The 22,015-nt window shown below is 40.3% G+C and overlaps 1 protein-coding gene across 28 annotated transcripts in view; it reads right to left on the bottom strand.

Moving 5' to 3' along the window:
- The window catches only part of LOC122875719 (voltage-dependent N-type calcium channel subunit alpha-1B-like), a 291,644-nt gene that overhangs the window by 181,898 nt on the left and 87,731 nt on the right, over positions 1-22,015 (bottom strand). For all 28 annotated transcript variants that reach the window (XM_044195130.1, XM_044195131.1, XM_044195143.1 and 25 more), the window contains 2 exons: positions 21,231-21,383; positions 17,415-17,602 (listed from right to left, as the gene is read on the bottom strand). In XM_044195130.1, coding sequence (XP_044051065.1) covers positions 17,415-17,602; positions 21,231-21,383 — 341 coding nt within the window. The remainder of the gene's footprint in view (positions 1-17,414; positions 17,603-21,230; positions 21,384-22,015) is intronic.

Raw genomic sequence — 22,015 nt, 5'->3', positions numbered from 1 at the left:
CACCAAGACTGGCTCGATACGGTGTACTTGATCCTACAAAGCTTGGTAGTCCTGATCCAGCCTGATTCATATAATATGACATATTTTTCCTCGTTGTGACTTGGTCCGTAACCAATCTTTAAATCAACTACTACTGTTGTTTAATAGGTATAGTATGTGAATAATATGTTCTGACCATGATCAGACTTGAGATTAATTTCAATAACATTGATTGATGATTTGGACAGAGGCATGTAATGTGGCTTGTCAAACTGAAGAATGGGGTATAGCTTATCTGTACCCACTATATTAATGCTGCACAAGAGGGGTACAAAACTGTCACCAAAAATCTGTTAGTCAATAATATCTGAATACACAAACATATTATAACATCCTCCATGAATATTGGAGGGATGTGGAGCCCGCATGCTGCCTGTTGCCGTAGCTCCGTCTCGTCGTCTTACTTTTTCCAACTTTTAACTTTCCTTTTTCTTCCAAACTTGAGTAACTTGTGTGTAAGTGTAATTTAAACTACGCTCTTTACGAAAATGAGAGTAGAAAGTGTTTTGGTACTTTTTTTCGCCGTGGAACTTCTTCTTCTGCTACTCGGTCAGGGCACCGCTGCAGATCAGCTGTTTGGCCGCATTGTTTACACCAGGGAACAGCTGATTGCGCTGAAGCCGAGCAGCATGGCGCCCAGGACTACCGATGTCCCCACTGAGATCTGGAGGAGGACACACCGAGGATGCAGAGGTGGAACGAAGCGGCGAGGGAAGAGAGAGGGGTGCAGACAAAAGAGACTTAAGAATAAGTCTCTCGTCATGGGCAACGTGAGATTGCTGGCGAATAAAATGGACGAGCTAACAGCGTTAGCCCGGAGTCAGACGGAGTTTCGTGAGTGTAGTTTGATGTGCTTCTCAGAGACATGGCTACACCAGGATATCCCGGACCATAACGTTTCCATCGACGGCTTTCAGACTGTTCGGGCCGACAGGGATCACACCGGGAGCGGTAAGCGGAAAGGCGGTGGGTTTGCTGTTCTGGTTAACAACAGATGGTGTAACCCTGGTCACATTACTATCAAGCAGAGTATCTGTAGCCCGGACATTGAACTGTTAGCTGTGGGACTCCAGCCATATTATCTGCCACGTGAATTTTCACATGCCATTGTTGTGGCTGTTTACATCCCCCCCTCTGCTAACCCGGCATTGGCGTTCAACGCCATTCACACCGCCACAGCGCCTTGGGAACAGACTCAACACCTGAGTGCACTCATTTTAATCTCGGGTGACTTCAACCATGTCAGTGTTTCAACAACACTGACTAATTTCACCCAGTATGTGAGTTGTCCTACTAGAGAGGAGAGGACACTGGACCTGCTGTATGCTAACATTAAGGATGCATACAGCTCTTCCCCCCTCCCCCCTCTGGGTAGGTCAGATCACAACCTGGTTTACCTTAAACCCTGCTACCCTTAAACCCTTCAGATCGACTGGCAGCAGAGGAGTTGAAGGCAGCTTGGACAGGGCCAACAAACTTAATCTGTTCTTTAACAGATTCGACACACCGGCTCCTGCTCATCCCCCCTCTAACTCATCTGTTCGCCTACCAGCCCTGGCTGGGAGTTGAGGACGCCATCATCTTCCTGCTTAACTGCATCCACACCCACCTGGACAGGCCGGCAAGCACGGTGAGGATCATGTTTTTTGACTTCTCCAGTGCTTTCAACACCATCCGGCCATCCCTGCTGGGTGAGAAGCTGGCAGCAATGCAGGTGGATGTCCCCCTTGTGTCCTGGATTGTGGACTATCTGACTGGCAGACCACAGCACGTGCACCTGCAGCACTGTGTGTCGGACAGCATGGTCAGCAACACTGAGGCCCCTCAGGGGACTGTCCTGCCTCCCTTCCTCTTCACCATCTACACCACGGACTTCAGCTACCACACAGGAGTCCTGCCACCTTCAGAAATTTTCTGATGACTCTGCTGTGGTGGGATGTATCAGCATTGGTAATGAAACGGAGTACAGGGCTGTGGTGGGTAACTTTGTTTCATGGTGTGAGCAGAACCATCTGCAGCTCAATGCGACAAAGTCTAAGGAGCTGATTGTGGATCTACAGAGGGCCAAGGCATCAGCGACCCCGGTTTCCATCCAGTGGCAGGGTCAGTGTGGACATTGTGGAGGACTACAAGTACCTGGGAGTACACTTGGATAACAAACTGGACTGGACCAAGAACACTCAAGCTGTTTACAGGAAGGGCCAAAGCCGCCTCTATTTTCTGAGGAGGCTGAGGTCCTTCAACATCTGCCGGACAATGCTGAAGATGTTTTATGAGTCTGTGGTGGCCAGTGCTATCCTGTATGCTGTTGCATGCTGGGGCAGCAGGTTGAAGGTAGCGGACGCCAACAGACTCAACAAACTGATCCGTAAGGCCAGTGACATTGTGGGGGTGGAGCTGGACTCTCTGGCGGTGGTGTCAGAGAGGATGCTCGCCAAACTACACGCCATCTTGGACAGTGTCTCCCACCCGCTCCATGACGTGCTGGTCAACCTTCAGCGGAAGACTCATCCCACCAAAAAGCACCACAGAGCGCCACAGGAAGTCATTCCTGCCTATGGCCATCAAACTCTTTAACTTCTCCTTTTCCCATGTTAGTTTTTCTTATTTATTGTTATTGATATTATATACCTCTACTCTCGACAGTACATGCACCTCTGCTTATTACTTATTTTGTTAAATTGTATTATTATACTGTACTATCATCATCAACCGGTAAACCCACTTGGTACTTGACACTTAGTTTATCTTATACTTATGATATACTGATATACCGAAGACGCATGCAGTGACTACCATTTAGTTAACATTTTTTGGCATATTTTTTGTGTTATCTGTCTTGTGTTGTTTGTCTGTAACTCATTGTTATTGCTGACTGCTGAAACTCCATATTCCTTCTTTAGGTTACATTTTGGAATTAATTTTTTTGCATGGAACAATGTATGGGCATGTGTCCTGTAATATTGCAGGAATAGAACATAGACAACTGACGAGATTTTTTGACTTTCTAAATTATTAATATTGGTTTTTGTCTGCTAACTGACTATCCACTGTAAATTAAGGCAAAATTGGTATGTTTCTAATGCAGTTTGACACTTGAATTCTTCAATCAAGATTAAAATTATAACTATGGACAAGGACAACACCAGTGAATGTAAATCATTGGTTGCATTGATACACAAACCTGACAACAAAAATAATTTGGAGAACATTCACCTGACTACCAGTTGCATTTCATAACACATTGGACAACAAACTACCACTGATTGCTCATCTCTATATACATTTTTTTCTTTGTACACTTCCTATAATATTGTCCTTCTTCCACCTCCCACCCGCATTTCTAGCATTCAGACTTGACTCCATCAGAGTCAAGAGAAATTGAACCCTAATACTCTATGGTCTCATTCACACCTAAACTTGCGATCTGTATCTGGATGTCTTGGAAATCTGTATCTGGGGCTGGCAGACTTTAAACATGGCGCATTCCTGATCAGATTAGCAGAGGAAGAGCTTGTTTGTAGTTTTTTGACAGGTAGCTTGAGATCACAGGAAGAGGCGGAGTTAGGTGACCTTTCAACGTGTTGGGCTTTTTTTTCCGCTTAAGAATGTGGTCATGCTGTACAGATTGCATTTCCACCTGGCTGAGATCTGATCACAATGCTGCCAGACCACATCCAGATGTGGATCCAATAGCATTGTGATTAAAAGGTGTTTACACCTACATTAAAGGATAGATTAATATATATATTTTTTGTCTGTTAATACAAAACTCACATCACCATTAGTACATTGAAAGAGTTACTGGTCGCTGTATTCATTCCGCCTGTCGATACTGGCTGTGAAGAGATCTCATCCAAACGCAATTTTAATGTAAGAGATGGGAACAAAATCCACAGTTCTTGTTTTGTGCAAAAATGCATTCTTAACTTTGAATTAGACAAATCATGTGGTTATCTCTCAAAGTTAAAGCCATTTTAGTATCAAGAGAGAATTTTATAGTAAAAATACTTTAACTTCTGTACAGTCTGTAACATACTGTAACTATATGTTGCAATCTATTTATAATTTTGTCATTATGATTGTCCATACTGTAATTTCATTATGTTGGTCTATTCTGTACACACAACATTTATTGCATGTCTGTCCGTCTTGGGAGAGTGATCCTCCTCCTCTGTTGCTCTTCCTGAGTTTCTTAAATTTTTTACCTGTTAAAAGGTTTTTTGGGGGGGGGGTTTCCACATGCGAATTGCGGGTCTAAGGATAGAGGGTGCCGTATGCTGTACAGGTTTACTGAGACAATTTTGTAATTTGTGATAATGAGCTATATAAATAAAATTGACTTGACTAACTTTGGAAGATACTCACTTGATTTGAAATACAGACTGGTGAATATTAGCTTTGGTTGAACTTTGGAATGCATTCTACACAGAATGAGGACTGGATTTTTTCTCCCATCACTTAACTTGAAATTGCAATAGAAAGGGATTTTTTCAGGGGCAGTATGGAGAGAAGGAACGACTGAAACGACCAAAGACCAATAACTTTGTGAGTATTGAGACAGACTTGAAACTAGAGACCATCTTGCAATGGGCTCACACCAGCCTTGACGCCCTTAAACATGTTGACACTCTGACCCATGAGTACTCATTAGTAGTCATTACTACATTATTACATGAGTACACAGCACTCATGGGTTGGACCACACCCTCGGCCTTCATTTTGATCTCATTTATACACCTGTAAAGTTTCGTGACTGCATCTGCATCTAGGTTGTCACGCTATCGCATTGACAAAATCTGTCCACAGACAGAAAGACATATAAACACCTGCCAAAGTACTCAAAGGTGAAATTTTACTTAATGTCTTAGAGTGGACAGGAATGACTGAAACTGGGATATAGTGATCCACAACTTAAAACGAATGTGGGCCAGGGGTGTAAAGTGGGGAGCCATTGGCCCCTTTCCTACTTCCTGAGAAATTGACAGCTTGAGTTTAGCCCTCCATCCACTTCAGAGTCACAGCTTTGGCAGAGACAGATGAGGGCCCGTCTGGCAATGATGGACTATTGGCCATTCCGATGAAGAGGACACAGCTGGGTCCCACAGGAAATGAGACAGCCGTCACTCTTCCTTTGACTCCCCCGCAGTCAGAGAGCATTACTAGTCTGTCTGTAATCCAGATGACAAAAAAAAAAAAGAGTTGTCTAATGAAGGAATGATCTTAACCTCCAAATTCTTACACCCAATATGGACTAATTCTGAATGAACACCTCGGTCTAATAGGGATTATTCATCATGTGAATGACGACTGCAGTTGATATTTACAAAGGTCTTCAATCTTAGTGAAGATGTTGGAAGGGAAGATGTTAATGGGAAGTATTAGAAAGTGAATCAGAATCAACATAACCAGTAGGACAAGCTCAATAAGCAAAGGGTAAAATGGGAACCTCAAAAAGTTAAGAAAAAGCAAACTTCTATTGAACATGAAGTTATAGGGAAAAAATGGCTTAAAGGATATCAAAAGATGTAACGATAATTAATAAGCCTCAAAAAGGTACAAAAATTATATAGTGTTAACACAATCGATACAAAAAGATGAAGGAGAGTGATTACACTCACTTCGGGCTATCAGAAATAATTAATATTTATATTAAATGATAGAATTTAACTTGCATTAAATTCAAACGGTAGCCAATTAATTTAGTCTCAAATATACTAAACTACCACACTACTTTAATTATTAAATTAATAACTACAACAAAAATTACCAATAGCCAGTAAAGGTTGAAGAGTTTGAGTTCTGAATACTAGAGGTTGGCAGCATTAAATATACCAGCATGTATATTTAAAAGCATTTATTTAAAAGATAACAGAAGTAAAAAATAACTAAAGTTAGCCAATTAATTAATCAAAAGAACAAAAAGGAGTGTGTATGAGTGAGAGAGTGTGAGTGTGTACGAATATGTGCTGTGTGCATTAGCATGAACACAAGTGTTAGGTCAAAACAAATACCGTTTTTACACCAAAATTAGCACATATATGCACGTTTTTAAACGCGGGTAAACCCGCTAAAATAGACAATTGACTCCTTTCCCATTGCAAGCAGATGAGTTTGCCTTTCTGTTTTTTTCTGATGTGTCACGTTTGACATCACAAACGCGCCGGAGAGTGGAAAGCAGCATGGAGGTCAGTGACAATGTTACAGTGGTAACCTTAACATTAGTAACTGTCTCCTTATTTCCAGTTACCCTTGAGTCAGAAGAAGCTCTCTCACCTCACTGTCTTGCCAGTGTTGCATCTTGCACGATACTAACAAAATCGCTGTTGCACGTCGTTCCCATCAACTGTAAAAAACAATAAATAATGTTCCTGGCTATTCACGCGCCAACACTTAAGACTTCAACGGATACAACTGGGTTTTAGACTTTGTCTAATCAGACATTCTGTGTTAAAGTTGGAGATGCCGTTTCAGATGATGGTGATTTTAAAATAAATGGCATTCCTCAAGGTAGTGTTAAGGATAGAGACCGGAGACACCAAGATGAGACAGGAGGTTTTATTATTCACGAAGCAAATAGACAGTGTAGGATAGGTACTGATACCGTCCTTTGGGTAGCTGAACCGGAGAGCTGAGGCTGAAGGAAACACACTCAGGAGGTTGGAGAAACACGGGACTGGGAACTGGAGCTCAGAGACCGGGAGGACGTTTCGATGAAGCGAGGTAGGAGTCTTGTGACGTTGAATAAGGTTGATACAAAGATCTTTCCTATTTCCAACAAGACCGGACACTGACTGAGGTGTGGGATGAGGTTTTTATAGTGAAGTGGAGTGCTAATGAACTGCAGGTGTGTGATTAATGACAGGTGTGAGTGATTACTGGCTGGTGAGGACATGACAGGCTGTGACAGGTAGTGCTATTAGCCCTATTCTGTTTAACATTATGATAAATTATATTTTATGAATGTTGGTCATTGCTTTATGCAGATGATGTGGCTATATGGAAAAGAGGGAAAACATTAGACATGTGACAAATAGCATTGCTAGAGTGCTATGAAGGTTGAAAGATAGTCATATGACTAAGGATTTAAGATGTCAGCTATAAAGTCATGCCACATGTTCTTTATCAGGAAGAGAAGGCTAGATAATGTGCAGCTTAAATTGTATTGTCAAAGTATGGAAAGGGTAACAGAGTTCAAATATTTAGGATTATGGTTTGATGACAAATGTATATGGAGGAATCATGTTAAACAGGTTGAAACAAAATGTTAAAAAAAAGTGTACTGAATCTCATGAGATCAGTTTCTGGTTATGAATGGGGAGCAGATAAACAATCACTAATGGATATTTATACATATTTAATACAATCATGTATTGTTTACAGGTGTATGGTATATGCAGCAGCAGCCAAGAATGTTTTGGAAAAACTAGACAGAATACATTTCAGAGCTCTAAGACTCAGTATTTTTGCAGTTAAAACAACTCCTACTAATGCGCTACTGGTGGAAGCTGATAAATTACCATTATATTTAAGATGCTCAAACTTGTCACTGGTATATTGGGTTAAGTTAAAGGGATCTGGAGAGGAACAACATGCAACAAAGGTTCTGTGTGATTGTGAGGAATATTCACAACAACGAAAAGTTAAAGGAGTTGAGAAGAATGTAAGGGGTACCGTTTTCGGAAGCGTGTATGACGTTCGTGCACGTGCATGACCTGTGGTGTACGAGCGTCTATAAGTGACGTGCATGTCTAGGGCGCTCAGGGGGCTCTCTCCTTATAAAATTGTTTGGGGGATAGTTATCAATGCTATAAAATATAATAGGAAATATTATATTTTAAAAATGGGAGATTTGATCACAATATATGTTTTCTTTCACCTCTTCATCGTCTATGTGTCAGTCTGTGTGTGTGTGTGTGTGTGTGTGTGTGTAAAGTCAGTCTCCTCTTCCTATTCCCACTTAAGTTGTTAATTTATTATTCTTTTTACAGCTTCAATTTGTATTTTCCCACAGTAGCTATATGGGGACAGGGTGGTAGTAAAGGACATTTGGTTCAAATTCACACAAACTAATGGATATGCTGCAGACAGATGCGGGATGTGGGGATACATCCTGATATGAGGTTCTGATTAGCATTGGATGATGGGAAATTAGACAGAGGTAATAAATCTATCCCCTTCACCCTGTCCTAAGTTTTAAAAAACATGTCTTGGCATGTCCTCAGATAACCATTTGTTTTAACGTAATGAATAATATTTTTATGCATCTGTGGGGATGATTACAATGCCGACTTTTCTCGCTGGGGCTTTGCAGTTTTCTTCATTGAAAGGCGACTCGCCTCAATCTAAAGAGTTATTTAGACCATCAGAGGAATAAGTGGGGGGAAATTCTATAGCCTACATGTCTTTATATTGTTTTATTCCATACAATAGGTAATCTCATCAGCGCAGCGTCTCTCCTCTCTTCTCCTGAAGTGAGTGCATGTAGGAATGACAACGTTGTTATAGTTACGAGGGACGCTCACTGTCTCTGACGGTATAATTTTGTTTCAAGTTTTAGGGAGGAGATTCGTTTTCCAAAACTATAAAATATAATAGGATATATTATTTAAAAAATATTGAGATTGATCATAGTGTATGTTTTCTTTCGCCTCTTCATCCTCTGGGGGTGTGTGTGTGAGCGCAGTGTAAGGGGTGTCAGTCCCCTCTTCCTATTCCCACGGGAAGGTGTTAATTTATTCTTATTTTTACAGCTTCAATGTGTTCCCACAGTAGATACATCGAGACAGGGTGGTAATAAATGCCATTTGGGTCTATTTCTCACAGCATAATGGCGTTAGCTACATGACAGGTATAGGGGGCTGTGAAGGGGGAACTTCCTAAAATACTGTTAAAAAGATTCAGCAGACAACAACAACAAAAGACATCAAAAGTAAGACAGGTGTGGTGGGAGTGTTTTTGATCCCTATACTGTATATGCCTGGCTGATGGGCACCAACAGCACTTTTCCGTGAGACTTCATTGCTGCGATTTCGTCTCGGTCTGAAGACAATTCAACTAATTTTGTAGAAAAATAGCTGTTGTTACTGGTGAGCACTTACAAAACTTTGATCTAAATGCTGTTTTCAAAAATGTTATAGTATCTTTTTATTTGATATATTTTTTATTTATTTTTAAAATATACAAGTATTTTCAAAACAGCACTGAATCGCTTGGCAGAGTCCCCGGGACGGGGAAATTCAAGCAGTGGGTCAAGAAAGAGGACATATTTCTCAGGTAGGGGATGTGGCAGCGGCGGATGGCCGCCCACCATTGAGTCTGGTTCTGTCCAAGGTTTCTGCCCTCTTAAAGGAAGTTTTTCCTTGCCACTGTCGCCAAATGCTTGCTCATGGTGGGATTTGTTGGGTCTCTGTAATTAATATTATAAAGAGTATGGTCTAGACCTGCTCTATAGGAAAAGTGCAATGAGATAACTTCTGTTATGAATTGGCGCTATATAAATATAAATTGAATTGAATTGAATTGAACTGAATTACATGTGATGGCGCATCTGCATAATTTTCATTAAAAATCTCTTGCATAATAAAATGCCCTTTGATGTAATGCCAGGGAAGTATGTCAGTGCATGAGTGAGATTGTCTGAACAATTCATCTGTATAAATACAATATACACATGTTTTTTTAGCTCTTTGCTGAAGAATTTTGTGTAAATAATAGGCTATTGTTACCTCTATAATATCGCAAACAGTTGGATTAGATGGGGTATCATGTTCAAAGTAGTCCAGAGTGTCCAAACAATCGGCATTAAACTGTGTCTCTTTGCAGGTATTGTCTCCTCATCTTTCTTCAGGAGAAAGAAAATTTCTTTTCCCCAACTCTTTACCAATGTCATCCACCCAGGAGTTATCGTTGCCATCATCCAGGCATTTTGGAAAATAATTAGGCATGTTGTAAGTTGGCAGCACATCACACCAGGAATAATTCCTCTCACCTGTACAAAACATATGCTAAATTTAGAACAGTCGATATATTCAACATTTACATTTTTTTTCTTTTTTGCGTATCCTTCTGCACAAATCTTTAGAATGGCCCTATAAACGGGAGAGGTTTGAAATATTTGAGTTTATCAGTCCATGCTAGTCTGGGCAAAGGTACGCATGTGCCAGGGTCTGCCCGCTCCGGTTGGTTCACCTTCTGAGCCTCTGGAGTCTGCTCATTTATCAGTGTCAAAAAGTTTTCTTTTGAGAACATCGAGTTCTCTCCCAATCACTCCACTGGACTACAAAACCAGTGGTAAACCAGGTCTCCCATTCTTTATATGTAATGGGATAGGGTTTAGCCATGTCAGGGGTGTCCCTCTGAGCCTTTTGAATGACAGAGTTGTCTCTCCAGACATAGATCCATCCCATTGTGCTGTGTACACCTCTTTCGAGGTACATAGTTCTTTACAAATTTTGTTTCTGAAATGATCCCAGTCTCAAAAAAACTAATCATTTCATCATCTTCTCTTGTGTAAAGATAGTCTGATCCTTGGTCAAACAAGTATCTATCAATACCCTAAAATCTTCCATATCCCATTCATTTGATCCAGAAAATCAGTCAGATTTTTAAGGGAGGACCTTTTCTTTCTAAGAGCCATAAGCAGATCAGCATCAGCAAGATTTATACGTTGCTTTGGTGTCAGGACCCCATGGCCATGATGTTGACAGAATCAGTGCAAAATGAAAAATAAATTGGCTATAAATAAGCTACACTTAACTTGGCAGTTCATGCACTGTTACTTTATCCCATATTATTATCATCAACCGGTAACCCACTTTGTACTCAAACTTATTTTAATTTATAATTATACCCACTTGGTACTTAATTTATTAAGTGACTTTACTGACCTGTATTATAGTGTATTATATATATATTTTTTTGCTTAGTACTTCCATTCCTGTGTGCACTGATGTGATCGTGAGCTGCTGTAGCAAAAGAGTTTCCCCTCAAGGGTTCAATAAAGTATTTCTGATTCTGATTCTGAAAAGAAGCACGGCAAATCAGATGGTCAATGGAGACACAACTGTCATCCAGAATCAATGCAAAATCTCTGTCAAATGTAGCAACTGTCGTCCCCACAGTCACTGTTTAGTATATGAGTCACTCCCAAAACACTTACACCAATTTAACAACATCTGTGCCCATATTGGGGATCAACAAATGGTCTTGGGGGGTTGTGAAAGGAAGGTGTGACTGGACATCCGCATCCCCATCACTCAAGGATTTTTGTGCACCATAGATCATATGCATGTACGTGACGGTCGTTGGGGGGTTATGCGCGTGCGTGTGAAGGTCATGCACACCCCCGAAAATAGCCCCCTTTATATACTACTGATTTGGTTGGAATATTAATATAGTAGCAGAAGAATAAGGTTTAAATAGGTTAGATCAGGGGTGTCAAACTCAAATACACAGTGGGCCAAAATTTAAAACTTGAACAAAGTCACAGGCCAACATTGAACAAATCAACCTTTTAATATGGACCCAAACAAGTTTTGGTTTAACATTGAATATGGAACAAGCAACGCTTATTAGCATACAATATACAGTCCCCGACAAAATTATAGGGAAATTAAAGTATTTGAATTGACATTTGCTTTGAACCAAATTTCAGTGTAAAACATATATATTTTTGATATTATTTTTATGTATTTTTTAGTTTTCTATATGATGCATTATCTTTTATAAAAAGATCAAAAAACAATTCTTATAATTTTGTCGTGGACTGTATAACTTAATAGTGCAGACATGCAAAATCGAATTTCAAATTAAAAAACACATCAATAGCATTAATTTATTAAATAAAATTTAAATAAAAATCGTATGCCTCTTTTCTATTTGCAGCCTTCTGATTTAAATATCAAAATAAACTTTTTCCACAGGCTAATAAATTTAAAAATAAAATAACAATAATAAATCAATCAACCATTCAAGCCCATGCCTTGGAGTAGCAAGAAAAAGTGCATAAAGAAAACGTTAATTATTGCTCAGTTTGCTACACACTGATCTAATCTGATGTGCCCAAGCCAGATACCTGGCATCTCTTCTTGGATGCTAGTTCATCAATGTCTGGGCTCAGGCTCTGAGCTGAGGAAATCCTCAGTATCGAGCGAAGTTCATCAGTCAAACGTCTTCTGTGAGATGTTTTGGTCATCTTCATCGAGGAGAAAAGTTGCTTACATAGATAAGTGCTGCCGAACATGGAGAGCATCTGAGCAGCTTGGGTGCGGAGCTGAGGCATTGTGTCAGGGATGAACTGTGGAAACTGTGCGGAGCCCACAGCATCGTACTTTGACTTCAGCGTGTCATTACACTGGAGTTCAATCAGCTCCATTTGGAGGTTGGTTGGTGCGTTTTCCACATCAACTGCGAAGGGATTACTGAGCAGTTCAAACCTATTTTTCTGGACATCAAAGTCGGCAAATTGCCGGCTAAACTCAGCGCGAGTACACTGAGTTTTTCAGCAAACTGTGCGCATGGGAACACAGCGGTTGAGGTCTGTGTTTTTATGGTTTGGCAGCAGGGAAAATGGCCAAGGTTTCCTTGGAGCAACTGTTTCTCCCACAGGTACAGTTTAGTTTTAAAAGCCCTCACTGCAGCGTACATGTCTGTGATGTTGCGCCTCCGCCCCTGAAGCTGCAGGTTCAGCGCATCAAGATGGCTCGTGATGTCACACAGAAAGGCCAGCTCACACTGAAACTTTTGCTCCCGGAGCTCTCCTGTGTCTTTCCCTTTGCTTTCCAGAAACTGACATATTTCCTCACGCAGCTCGAAATATCTGTTCAGTACTTTTCCTCGGCTTAACCATCTCACCGCTGTGTGATACGGCACGTCTACGTATTCCGAACCACACTCCTACAGAAAAGACTTAAACTGGCGGTGATTCAGGCCTTTGGCTCTTATAAAGTTAACTACTTGTGTTACTGTGTTCATAACATGTTCCATCTTTAGGGCTTTGCCACACAGTGATTCCTGATGTACGATGCAGTGATACACAGTTAGCTCACCTGCACAGTTCTCTTCCCGCATCTTCTCCCGAACCCTGCCCACCAGTCCACTCTTTAGACCGCACATCGCTGGCGCACCATCTGTCGTTAATCCCACGAGTTTATCCCACGGCAGCTTTATTTCAGTTACACATTTGGAAACCTCCTCAAAGATATCTTTTCCTGTTGTTGTGCCATGCATTGATTTTAATTCCAAAAGCTTTGAGATACAGATTTGAGTCCACTCCACGGATGAAGACAGCTGCGCAGTAGCCTATCAGATAAGTCGCTGCTCTCATCCACAGCAAGGGAGAATGCAACGAAATCTTTTCCTTTTTCCATCAACTGGTCATACAGATTGGTGGCAAGATCACATGTGCGATCAGCTGCTGTGTTTCTGCTTAGGCTCACGTTTGAAAATGCTTGATTTTTCTCTGGGCACAGGAGGTCACAAACTTTCGTCATGCACTTTTTCACAAACTCTCCCTCATTAAAGGGCCGAACTGATTTTGCGATCTCTGCTGCCAGAATATAACTAGCCTTTACAGCAGCCTCACTTTGTGATGTGGCTTTTTTGAACATATTCTGTTGTGAAACCAAACTTCTTTTCATCTCCTCTACTTTCTGGCTTCTTTGAGTCATGTCCAGGTCCTTGTACTTGTCGTGGTGTTTCGTTTCATAGTGTCATCTAATGTTGTATTCCTTAGTTATAGCCGCGTTGGCTCCACATACGAGACAAACAGGTCTGTCATTTACACATGTAAACAGATATTCTGCCTCTCACCTGTCCAAAAAGCTCCTGTTTTCTGCCTTTCTTTTAGCCATTTTTGGGAAGAGGTAGCACGGTGACAGTTAGCCTGAGGTCGCTATGACTGCTTTCACAGAAGAGAGGGCGTTTCTGGGTCCTGTCATGATTGACGCGCCAAAACAACAGCAGAGCATTATGGGAGCGGTGAATGCGCTGTATAATACCTGCGGGCCAGCTCTAGTAGTCATTTGGTATTGCCTCGCGGGCCAAATATAATTACACTGCCAGAGTTTGACACCTATGGGTTAGATTATCATAGCATCTTGCCAGAAAAGGGACGAAAATTAGCATGTCCACCCAGGTGTCATGTTTCCATCATTGCTGATCAAAGCTTGAGCCGATAAATACCCATGACTACTGCAGAATCATTTGACCCAGAATTGATTGCCTATTGTACCCCTTCCCACTGAAGACAAAAGCCAGATGTTATTGGGTTTTTTGTACAGTGTGAAAGGGGCTAAAGAAAGTATGTGAAGTGGGAACTTTGAGTAGGGAAACAATTATTGGAGATCAAAGAAGCATCAAAGCTGCATCCTCTATCTACCACACCTTTTCTTGCTCTTAGCAACCAAACTGCTATTGGTCACTTTCTACCTCCCTCTTCTCTTGGGTTGCTCTGTGTTTCTGTTTCCCTCTTTCAGCCCTACTAGGAAAAACTCACACTGCTAAAAATACATTATTTTCCCACTACAGCTCTTTAATAATTTAACCTATTGCATAATTGTTTCATTGGCATGATATAATCCTGACTTCATGCAAATGGAAGAGACCTGTGATTTGTTTCATGCTAACAGTAAAGCTGCGGTGCTGCGGTTCTAACGGGAGCTCTGGCTGTGTGTGAGGCATCCTCCGCAGGCTCTTATGCTTGCCTCTAATCATTCCCCCAAGGAAGACTGGGAGGGAAAGGAGCAGTCAGGATGAAAAGCACAGTGTCTCAGAAACAATGCACAGGACAGACTAGCCTGTATATTCACACTGACATACTTTCCATAGACTGTTTTTTAACGTCTTTGGCTGGGCAGTTCACTCAGGATTTTACAGAAATAAAATTACAGTCACTGTAAAGTAAGGAATTTAACCCAATGCTACCGTAACAGTTTTCTCTCACTTTGTGCTGAATGATGTTCCCTCACCAACTGTTGGTACACAAAGGTGCACTTTTAACTAAGATGGCTAATCTACTGCATGTGTGACAAAAATGTGTTTCCTGGCAATATTTAAGCCACTAGTCTGAGCAGATAAAGCATAAAAGTAATGGAATTTATTGAGAATGGACAATGCTAACAACACTAATGGCTACATTGGAGACTGAAATATCTCCTCTAAAAAGGTAAAAAATATTTATCATTATTGAGATAAAACATATAATAGTATGGATTTCAGGTGGTCATCAACCAACTGTACTAAAAATATAATCAATTAAATGGTAATGGCCCGTTTTGGCCCATTCCTCCTTGCAAAACTGTCTAGTTCCACCAGGTTCTTTGGATGTCTCCTGTGAATGGCTCGCCTGACGTCTGTCCACAGCATTTGAGGTCTGGGCTTTGACTGGACCACTCCAAAAGGTGGATTTTCTTTTTGTGGAGCCATTCTGAGGTAGTATAACTTTGGTGTTTTGGGTCATTGTCCTGTTGCATAACCCAACCTCTTTGAGCTTCAGCTGGCAGACTGACACCCTGACATCTTCTTGTAAGATGTCTTGATAAACTTACAAATTCATCCTCTGCTCGATGATTGCAAGTTGTCCATGCCCTGAGGCAGCAAAGCAGCCCCAAATCATAATTTTCCCTCCACCATACTTTGCCGTTGGAATAATGTTGTCATGACAATATGCTGTGTTTTCTTCCCAAACAACTCCACCTTAGTCACATTTGTCCACAAAACATTCTCCCAGTAGTGTTGTGGAGTGTCCACATGCTCTTTGGCAAACTTCAAGCATGCAGTAATGTTTTTTTGGAGAGCAATGGCTGCGGACACCACGGAGGACTCATGGTCAGAGAAGTTAACCTGTTCCAATGACTCCTTAAGCCTTTGGCTGTGACTTTGGGGTTCTTTTTTTCTTTTTTTTTTTACAGCATATAGGCCACTTCTAGGGAGATTTGCGACAGTAGTCAGTCGCCTCCATTTGTAGACAACATGTTTGACTGTGGATGGATGAATATCTAAAGTCTTGGAGATGACTGTGTAACCATTTCCACTTTTATATAAATCAATTATTATTGATCTAAGGTCTTCAGAGAGGTCTTTCCTTCGAGGCATGGTTCACATCAGCTGAGGCATCTTGTGAATAGCAAACTCAAAGTTTGAGTGTTTTTTATAAGTCACAGTAGCTCTAATCAACACTTCTAAAACTCATTACATTGACTGGACACCAGGTTCGCAAATTACTGACCTAAATTAGCTTGTGTTGAGGTGATTAGCCTAGAGGTTCACTTAGTTTTTCCAACCTACACTTTGAATGTTTTAATGATGTATTCAATATGGACAGTACAGTAGTACATACAATAATTTGTGTTATTAGTTAAAACAGATGAATGTATTTATTCATTGTTGTAATTTAGATGAAGATCAGGCCATATTTTAAGACAAATTCATAAAAAAGCGCAAGTAATTCCAAATGGTTCGCTCTCTTTTTCTTCGTGTTATATCTGTTAAATAACCAGGTGCACAAATGTTATTATCAACTACAGTAGTAGGTATATTGTAGCCTGACTGAATTGCCAATTTATTTCACATTCAGTTAGCCTTACATCATATTCATGTTATGTCAGAATCATGTAATCAGATCATGTTAGATGATTTCTATTTTTTTCTATTTTGAAGGGGGAATTATTTTGTTTTGCCCTAATCAATCAGTAATGAGTGACGAATGTGTCCTGCTGGTGTCAGCGCTGTGTTTCCGTCGATACAGAAACTGGGTTTTTGGGAGAAGTTAACTTAATGTTTTTCATAATGTTCAAAGCAATATGTTGATTTAAGAGTTGTTATTTCTGTACACTAAATGCACTGCATTTATAAAGCTCTTTTAACCATTCAATTTGCCTCTTATTCACCCATTTACACACACACACACTCACACACCATGCAAGGCGCTGGTCTGACCATCGGGAACAATTCAGGGTTCGGTGTCTTGCTCAAGGACACTTCTACATGTGGACAGGTAACAACCCATACGATAATGAATGTAGCTAGCTTGCTAGCTATGTAGGAAGATGGTCTCCCTATTCATAATCCCGCCCACAAAGCTCTGATTGGCCAGGTGTTTCTGCAACCAGGGAAAACAGCCGTCAGTGAGCACAACACCAACCTATTTGAATCTCAACAAATATGAGATGTGGGCAGTGATTCAGAGATTCTGAATCCAGGCTAGGCACATACCCTGTATATAATACATTAAAGTGACAATCTAGATCCAACAGTAAATCTCTCCACAACTCAACAATGCAGTAAACCCCATCCATCTGCTAACCCCACCCGCAAATAGACATGCTTTAGAAACAGCATTTAGGCCCAGATGTGTTTCCTGTAAGTGGACTCACATTGTAGAGGATGTCCACCCATCCCTCCATAGTAATGCACTGGAAAACGGTGAGAACAGCGAAGAGGATATTGTCAAAGTTGGTGATGCCAAAGCTGGGTCCAATCCAGTACTCCTTACAGGTGGTGCCATTGTCGCAGGTCCTCGCCGGAGCCTCCAGGCCACAGGGGAAATCTGCTGCCTGTTCGCCTATAGCCACAAACATATACATTCACACACCATCACGTACACAGAAATACACAAACATGCTGAGGTATTCTTAGGTATTATGTAAAAGTACCTCTATGCTAAGATACAGAAAAACATGCCATCTTATGCATAATATATGGGATCAACTACAATGATGCACAAGATGGCAAGATTTAAGCAAAGTACATTTCACATAATTTCCTTTTTTTATCCACAGTGACTTACAAATAGTAAGTTAGTATTAGAGTTCAACTGATGCTGGCTCTTGATACAAACATTAACATTTTTGACTAACCTTTAAATTTTACATCCTAATTTATTATGTAATTATAAAGTATTCTGAGCTTAAATTCAGTAACATATATGTGCACTTTGATGTCTGTGTGAATGGTATCCTTGAGTTTTGCCTCTTGTGTCTGTAGTCTGTACTCTTTACAGGTCTTTATGGTACACTGGAAGCTGCTCAATGTCTAGGCAAGGCAAGGCGAGTTTATTTGTATAGCACATTCCAACAACAAGGCAAAGACATTTACATCAAACATAAAAGCAACATAGCAATATAAAAAGACATTTAAATACACTTAAAAAGAGTTAAATAGAAAATAAAAACAAGATAAAACAGGAGAGTAAAAGTTACATTGCGGTGTAAGAAGTTTTCTGGGAGTTTGTTCCAGATATGTGGTGCATAAAAACTGAACGCTACTTCTCCATGTTTAGTTTTGATTCTGGGGACAGAAAGCAGACCTATCCCAGACGACCTGAAACGTCTGCATAGTTCATAACGTAGCAAAAGATCAGAAATGTACTTTGGCCCTATACCATTAAGTGCTTTATAAACCAACAGTAGTATTTTGAAATCAATTCTTTGACAGGCAGCCAGTGTAAAGACCCAGAACTGGAGTGAAGTGATCCATTTTCTTGGTCTTAATGACAACTCGAGCAGGAGCATTCTGAATCAGCTGCAGCTTAGAAAAACCTGTAAAGACACCGTTACAGTAGTCCAGTCTACTGGAGATAAATGCATGGACAAGTTTTACCAAATGCTGCTGAGACATAAGTCTTTAATTCTGGAAATATTCTTAAGGTGGTAGTAGGTCCATGAATACACCAAGATTTCTGGCTTTGTTTGTGGTTTTTAACATTACTGATTGAAGCTGAGCACTGACTTTTAATCGTTCCTCCTTGGCTCCAAAAACAATTATTTCAGTTTTATCTTTGTTTAATTGAAGAAAATTCTGGTACATCCAATTGTTGATTTGTTCAATGCACTTACACAGTGCTTGTATTGGACCACAGTCCCCTCTGCTCATTGTTATGTAACTTTGTGTGTCGTCTGCATATTTATGATAACATATTTTGTTGTTTTCCATTATCTGAGCCAGCGGGAGCATGTAGATGTTAAACAGAAGAGGCCCCAGAATGGAGCCTTGGGGAACTCCACATGTAATTTTTGTCCACTCAGATGTGTAATTACCTATAGACACGAAGTAGTCCCTGTCCTTTAAGTAGGATTCAAACCAGTATAGTACTGTGCCAGAGAGTCCCACCCGGTTTTCCAGTCAGTCTAGTAATATGTTGTGGTTGACCATGTTGAATGCAGCACTGACATCCAATAATACTTAGACTGAAATTCTGCCACTGTCTGTGGATGTCATTGAAGACCTTAACAAGAACAGTCTCAGTGCTGTGGTGTGCTCGAAAACCTACTGGAAGACATCGAAACAATTGTTTAGTGCCAAGAAGTTGTTCAGCTGTTGAAAAACAGCTATTTCAGTTATTTTACTTAAAAACTGGAGGTTTGATATGGGCCTATAATTGTTCATTAGTGACATGTTTAGATTGTTCTTTTTAAAGAGTGGCTTGATGACTGCAGTTTTCAGGGCCTGTGGGAAGACATCTGAGAGAAGAGACATGTTGACAGTTTGTAGAAGATCTAAGGCCATGCAATTAGAAACATTTTTGAAAAAGCCTGTTGGCAGAATATCAAGGCAACAGGAGGAGGATTTCTGATGTTGTATAACAAGTTTTTATGGTTAATAGGATCAAATTGTGTCATGCTACTTGAATTGATTTTAAGTGGACACAGGGACAACACATATCCTGTACCTGATATGGAGGCACTGACTGCCTGTCTAATTTTCTGAATTTTGTCTGTGAAGAAGGAAGCAAATTCATTGCAGGTCCTGGTAGATAGAAGTTCAAAGGCTACTGACACAGTTTGTTAGCCTGTTGATAGTAGCAAACAAGGCATGTACATTATTATTGTTTTTGGCAATGATGTAAGAGTAGAATGACCACCTTGCATTTCTCAGTTCTAAAATAAAAATGCGAAGTCTCTCTTTATAGATGTCATAATGGAGATTTATTTTCGCCACCTGCATTCATCTTTTCGACACTCTCTTTTTTCTGTTCCTACCAGCGTGGCATTTCTCCATGGAGATCTTTTCTTACCAGAGATAGCCTACACCTTAGTGGGTGCAATGGCATCAATAACATTTGTAATTTTAGAAATGAAATTATTTATTTATTTATTATTTACAAGCTTATTGACTGAGACCCAACAGAGGGTGGGTGTGGAAGAGAATGCCTGAACAAATATTTCACTGGAGTTTTCAGTTTTGTGATTACCTCTGTTTGAATATTTGCGTGAACGGAGATAGCACTCTCAAAGAAAACACAGGAATGATCAGAGAGAGCAACATCAGTCACCACAACCTTAGAAATGTTCAGACCCTTGGAGATGATTATTGTGTGCTGGAAACAAAGGAGTGTGTGTGTGTGTCTGTTCTGCTGCATATTATTTTAATTGCCTCTCTGGGGCTATATAATGTTCTTTAAATTGAATTGGATTCTCTGATTTTTCCCCCATACCTTATTCTTCTGTAATATTGATTACATGCTATACTTTTCATACTACAGCTGCACAATGAACACACTATTGTAGGCTTGAAGATCAAAATTAATCAAGTAATTCAGATATGTTTCACAGCTAAATAAAATATACGCTGCATCACAGCTTTCCTTTAGTGGTACCCTATAGTCTTCTGTGGAGAGAGGAATCTCATTGTGGATCTGTTTGGGTGGAAGGTTTGGACAAACTTTATTCAGCCTCTCTGCATTTGAATACTTCAAATGAATATTTCAAATGAATGTTTTCATCTAACAGCAGCATGCATGATGTGTGATACATCTGAGAAATGTCACTGAAAACAAATGAAACCAGCCAAAGTTAATTCTGCACACTGTCAGTGTGGAAAACGGCAAAGGTCTGTTTGTTTGTTCATGCTGGTCTATGGTTCACTGACTCTTAACACTGTACTTTAAGATAATATTCAAATGTTTTAACAGTTTGTTTGTTAGTCACAACATCTGTCGTTAATGGGAGTTGAAGCCTTTTCAAAATTAGTATATGAGTATGCACATCGGTACTTAGCAGACACCTAAATAAGGTACTTGACAATGGGTTGTTTTTGACAGCTGGAGCACAATATACAAAGGAGCAGAAATGGATCAGGTTTATGTCACTATATAATTCATTAAAAAAATGCCTCGATCCTATGTCCTTAGCCAAAACTTAGCCAAGGTTAACACCAATAACTTGCTTATCCCTTGTTCTCCTCTTGCTTACCTGTGTCTATCCTGAAGCAGGTGCGATGGAACTTGCCCATGTAGAAGTCGAGGCCAATGATGGCAAACATGAGGATGGCAAAGAAAAGCAGCAGGCCGATCTGAAGCAGAGGTACCATGGCTTTCATAATAGACTTCAATACCACCTGAAGACCTGATGCAGACAAGAAAAACATGCTTTTGAAAACACAGGAGACAATTTTATTTTAGTTGTTTAGTTTTTTTGTTTCGCCTTTATTGGAGAGTGACAGTGTGAGGACAGACAGGAAACATGGGATCACTGTGGTTACATATCTATAAACTCAAATGTTTGCAAAGGTTCTCTGTATTGCTGTCGAAGCATAATTCACTTCAGCCATCTGCTGACATAGTCTCACATATGACTGAAAGAACTACAGGTAATTTGCTTGACACAAGTTTTGGTTTGCTAGCATGAAAATCAGACTGAACTGCTATTTTATTTCACTTCATTCATTCAGTCTGACACTGTGTTCAGGTTAGCAGATAATTGTAATTTTCATTCATCGGAAGCTGAGGTAGCAGTTGACTTCATGTTTTCATGAATGTAGCTAAGTAGCTAGCTAGCTATGTATGCTTTCCATTCTCAATCCCACCTACAAAGCTCTCATTGGTTGTTTGATTCTCCTACTGGGGCATCAGCTGCCAATGTGCACAACACCAGGCTATAGGTTTACAAACCTGAGATGGGAATATGCCAGATTGGATATAGCTAATGGCATTTCAAATTGCGTAAAAATAACAGGAATTTTGACCGTTTCTTCATCA

The sequence above is a fragment of the Siniperca chuatsi genome, linkage group LG5 (assembly GCF_020085105.1).
Source record: "Siniperca chuatsi isolate FFG_IHB_CAS linkage group LG5, ASM2008510v1, whole genome shotgun sequence".
Lineage (NCBI taxonomy): Eukaryota > Metazoa > Chordata > Actinopteri > Centrarchiformes > Sinipercidae > Siniperca > Siniperca chuatsi.
This window is presented reverse-complemented; position numbering and strand designations above follow the sequence as displayed.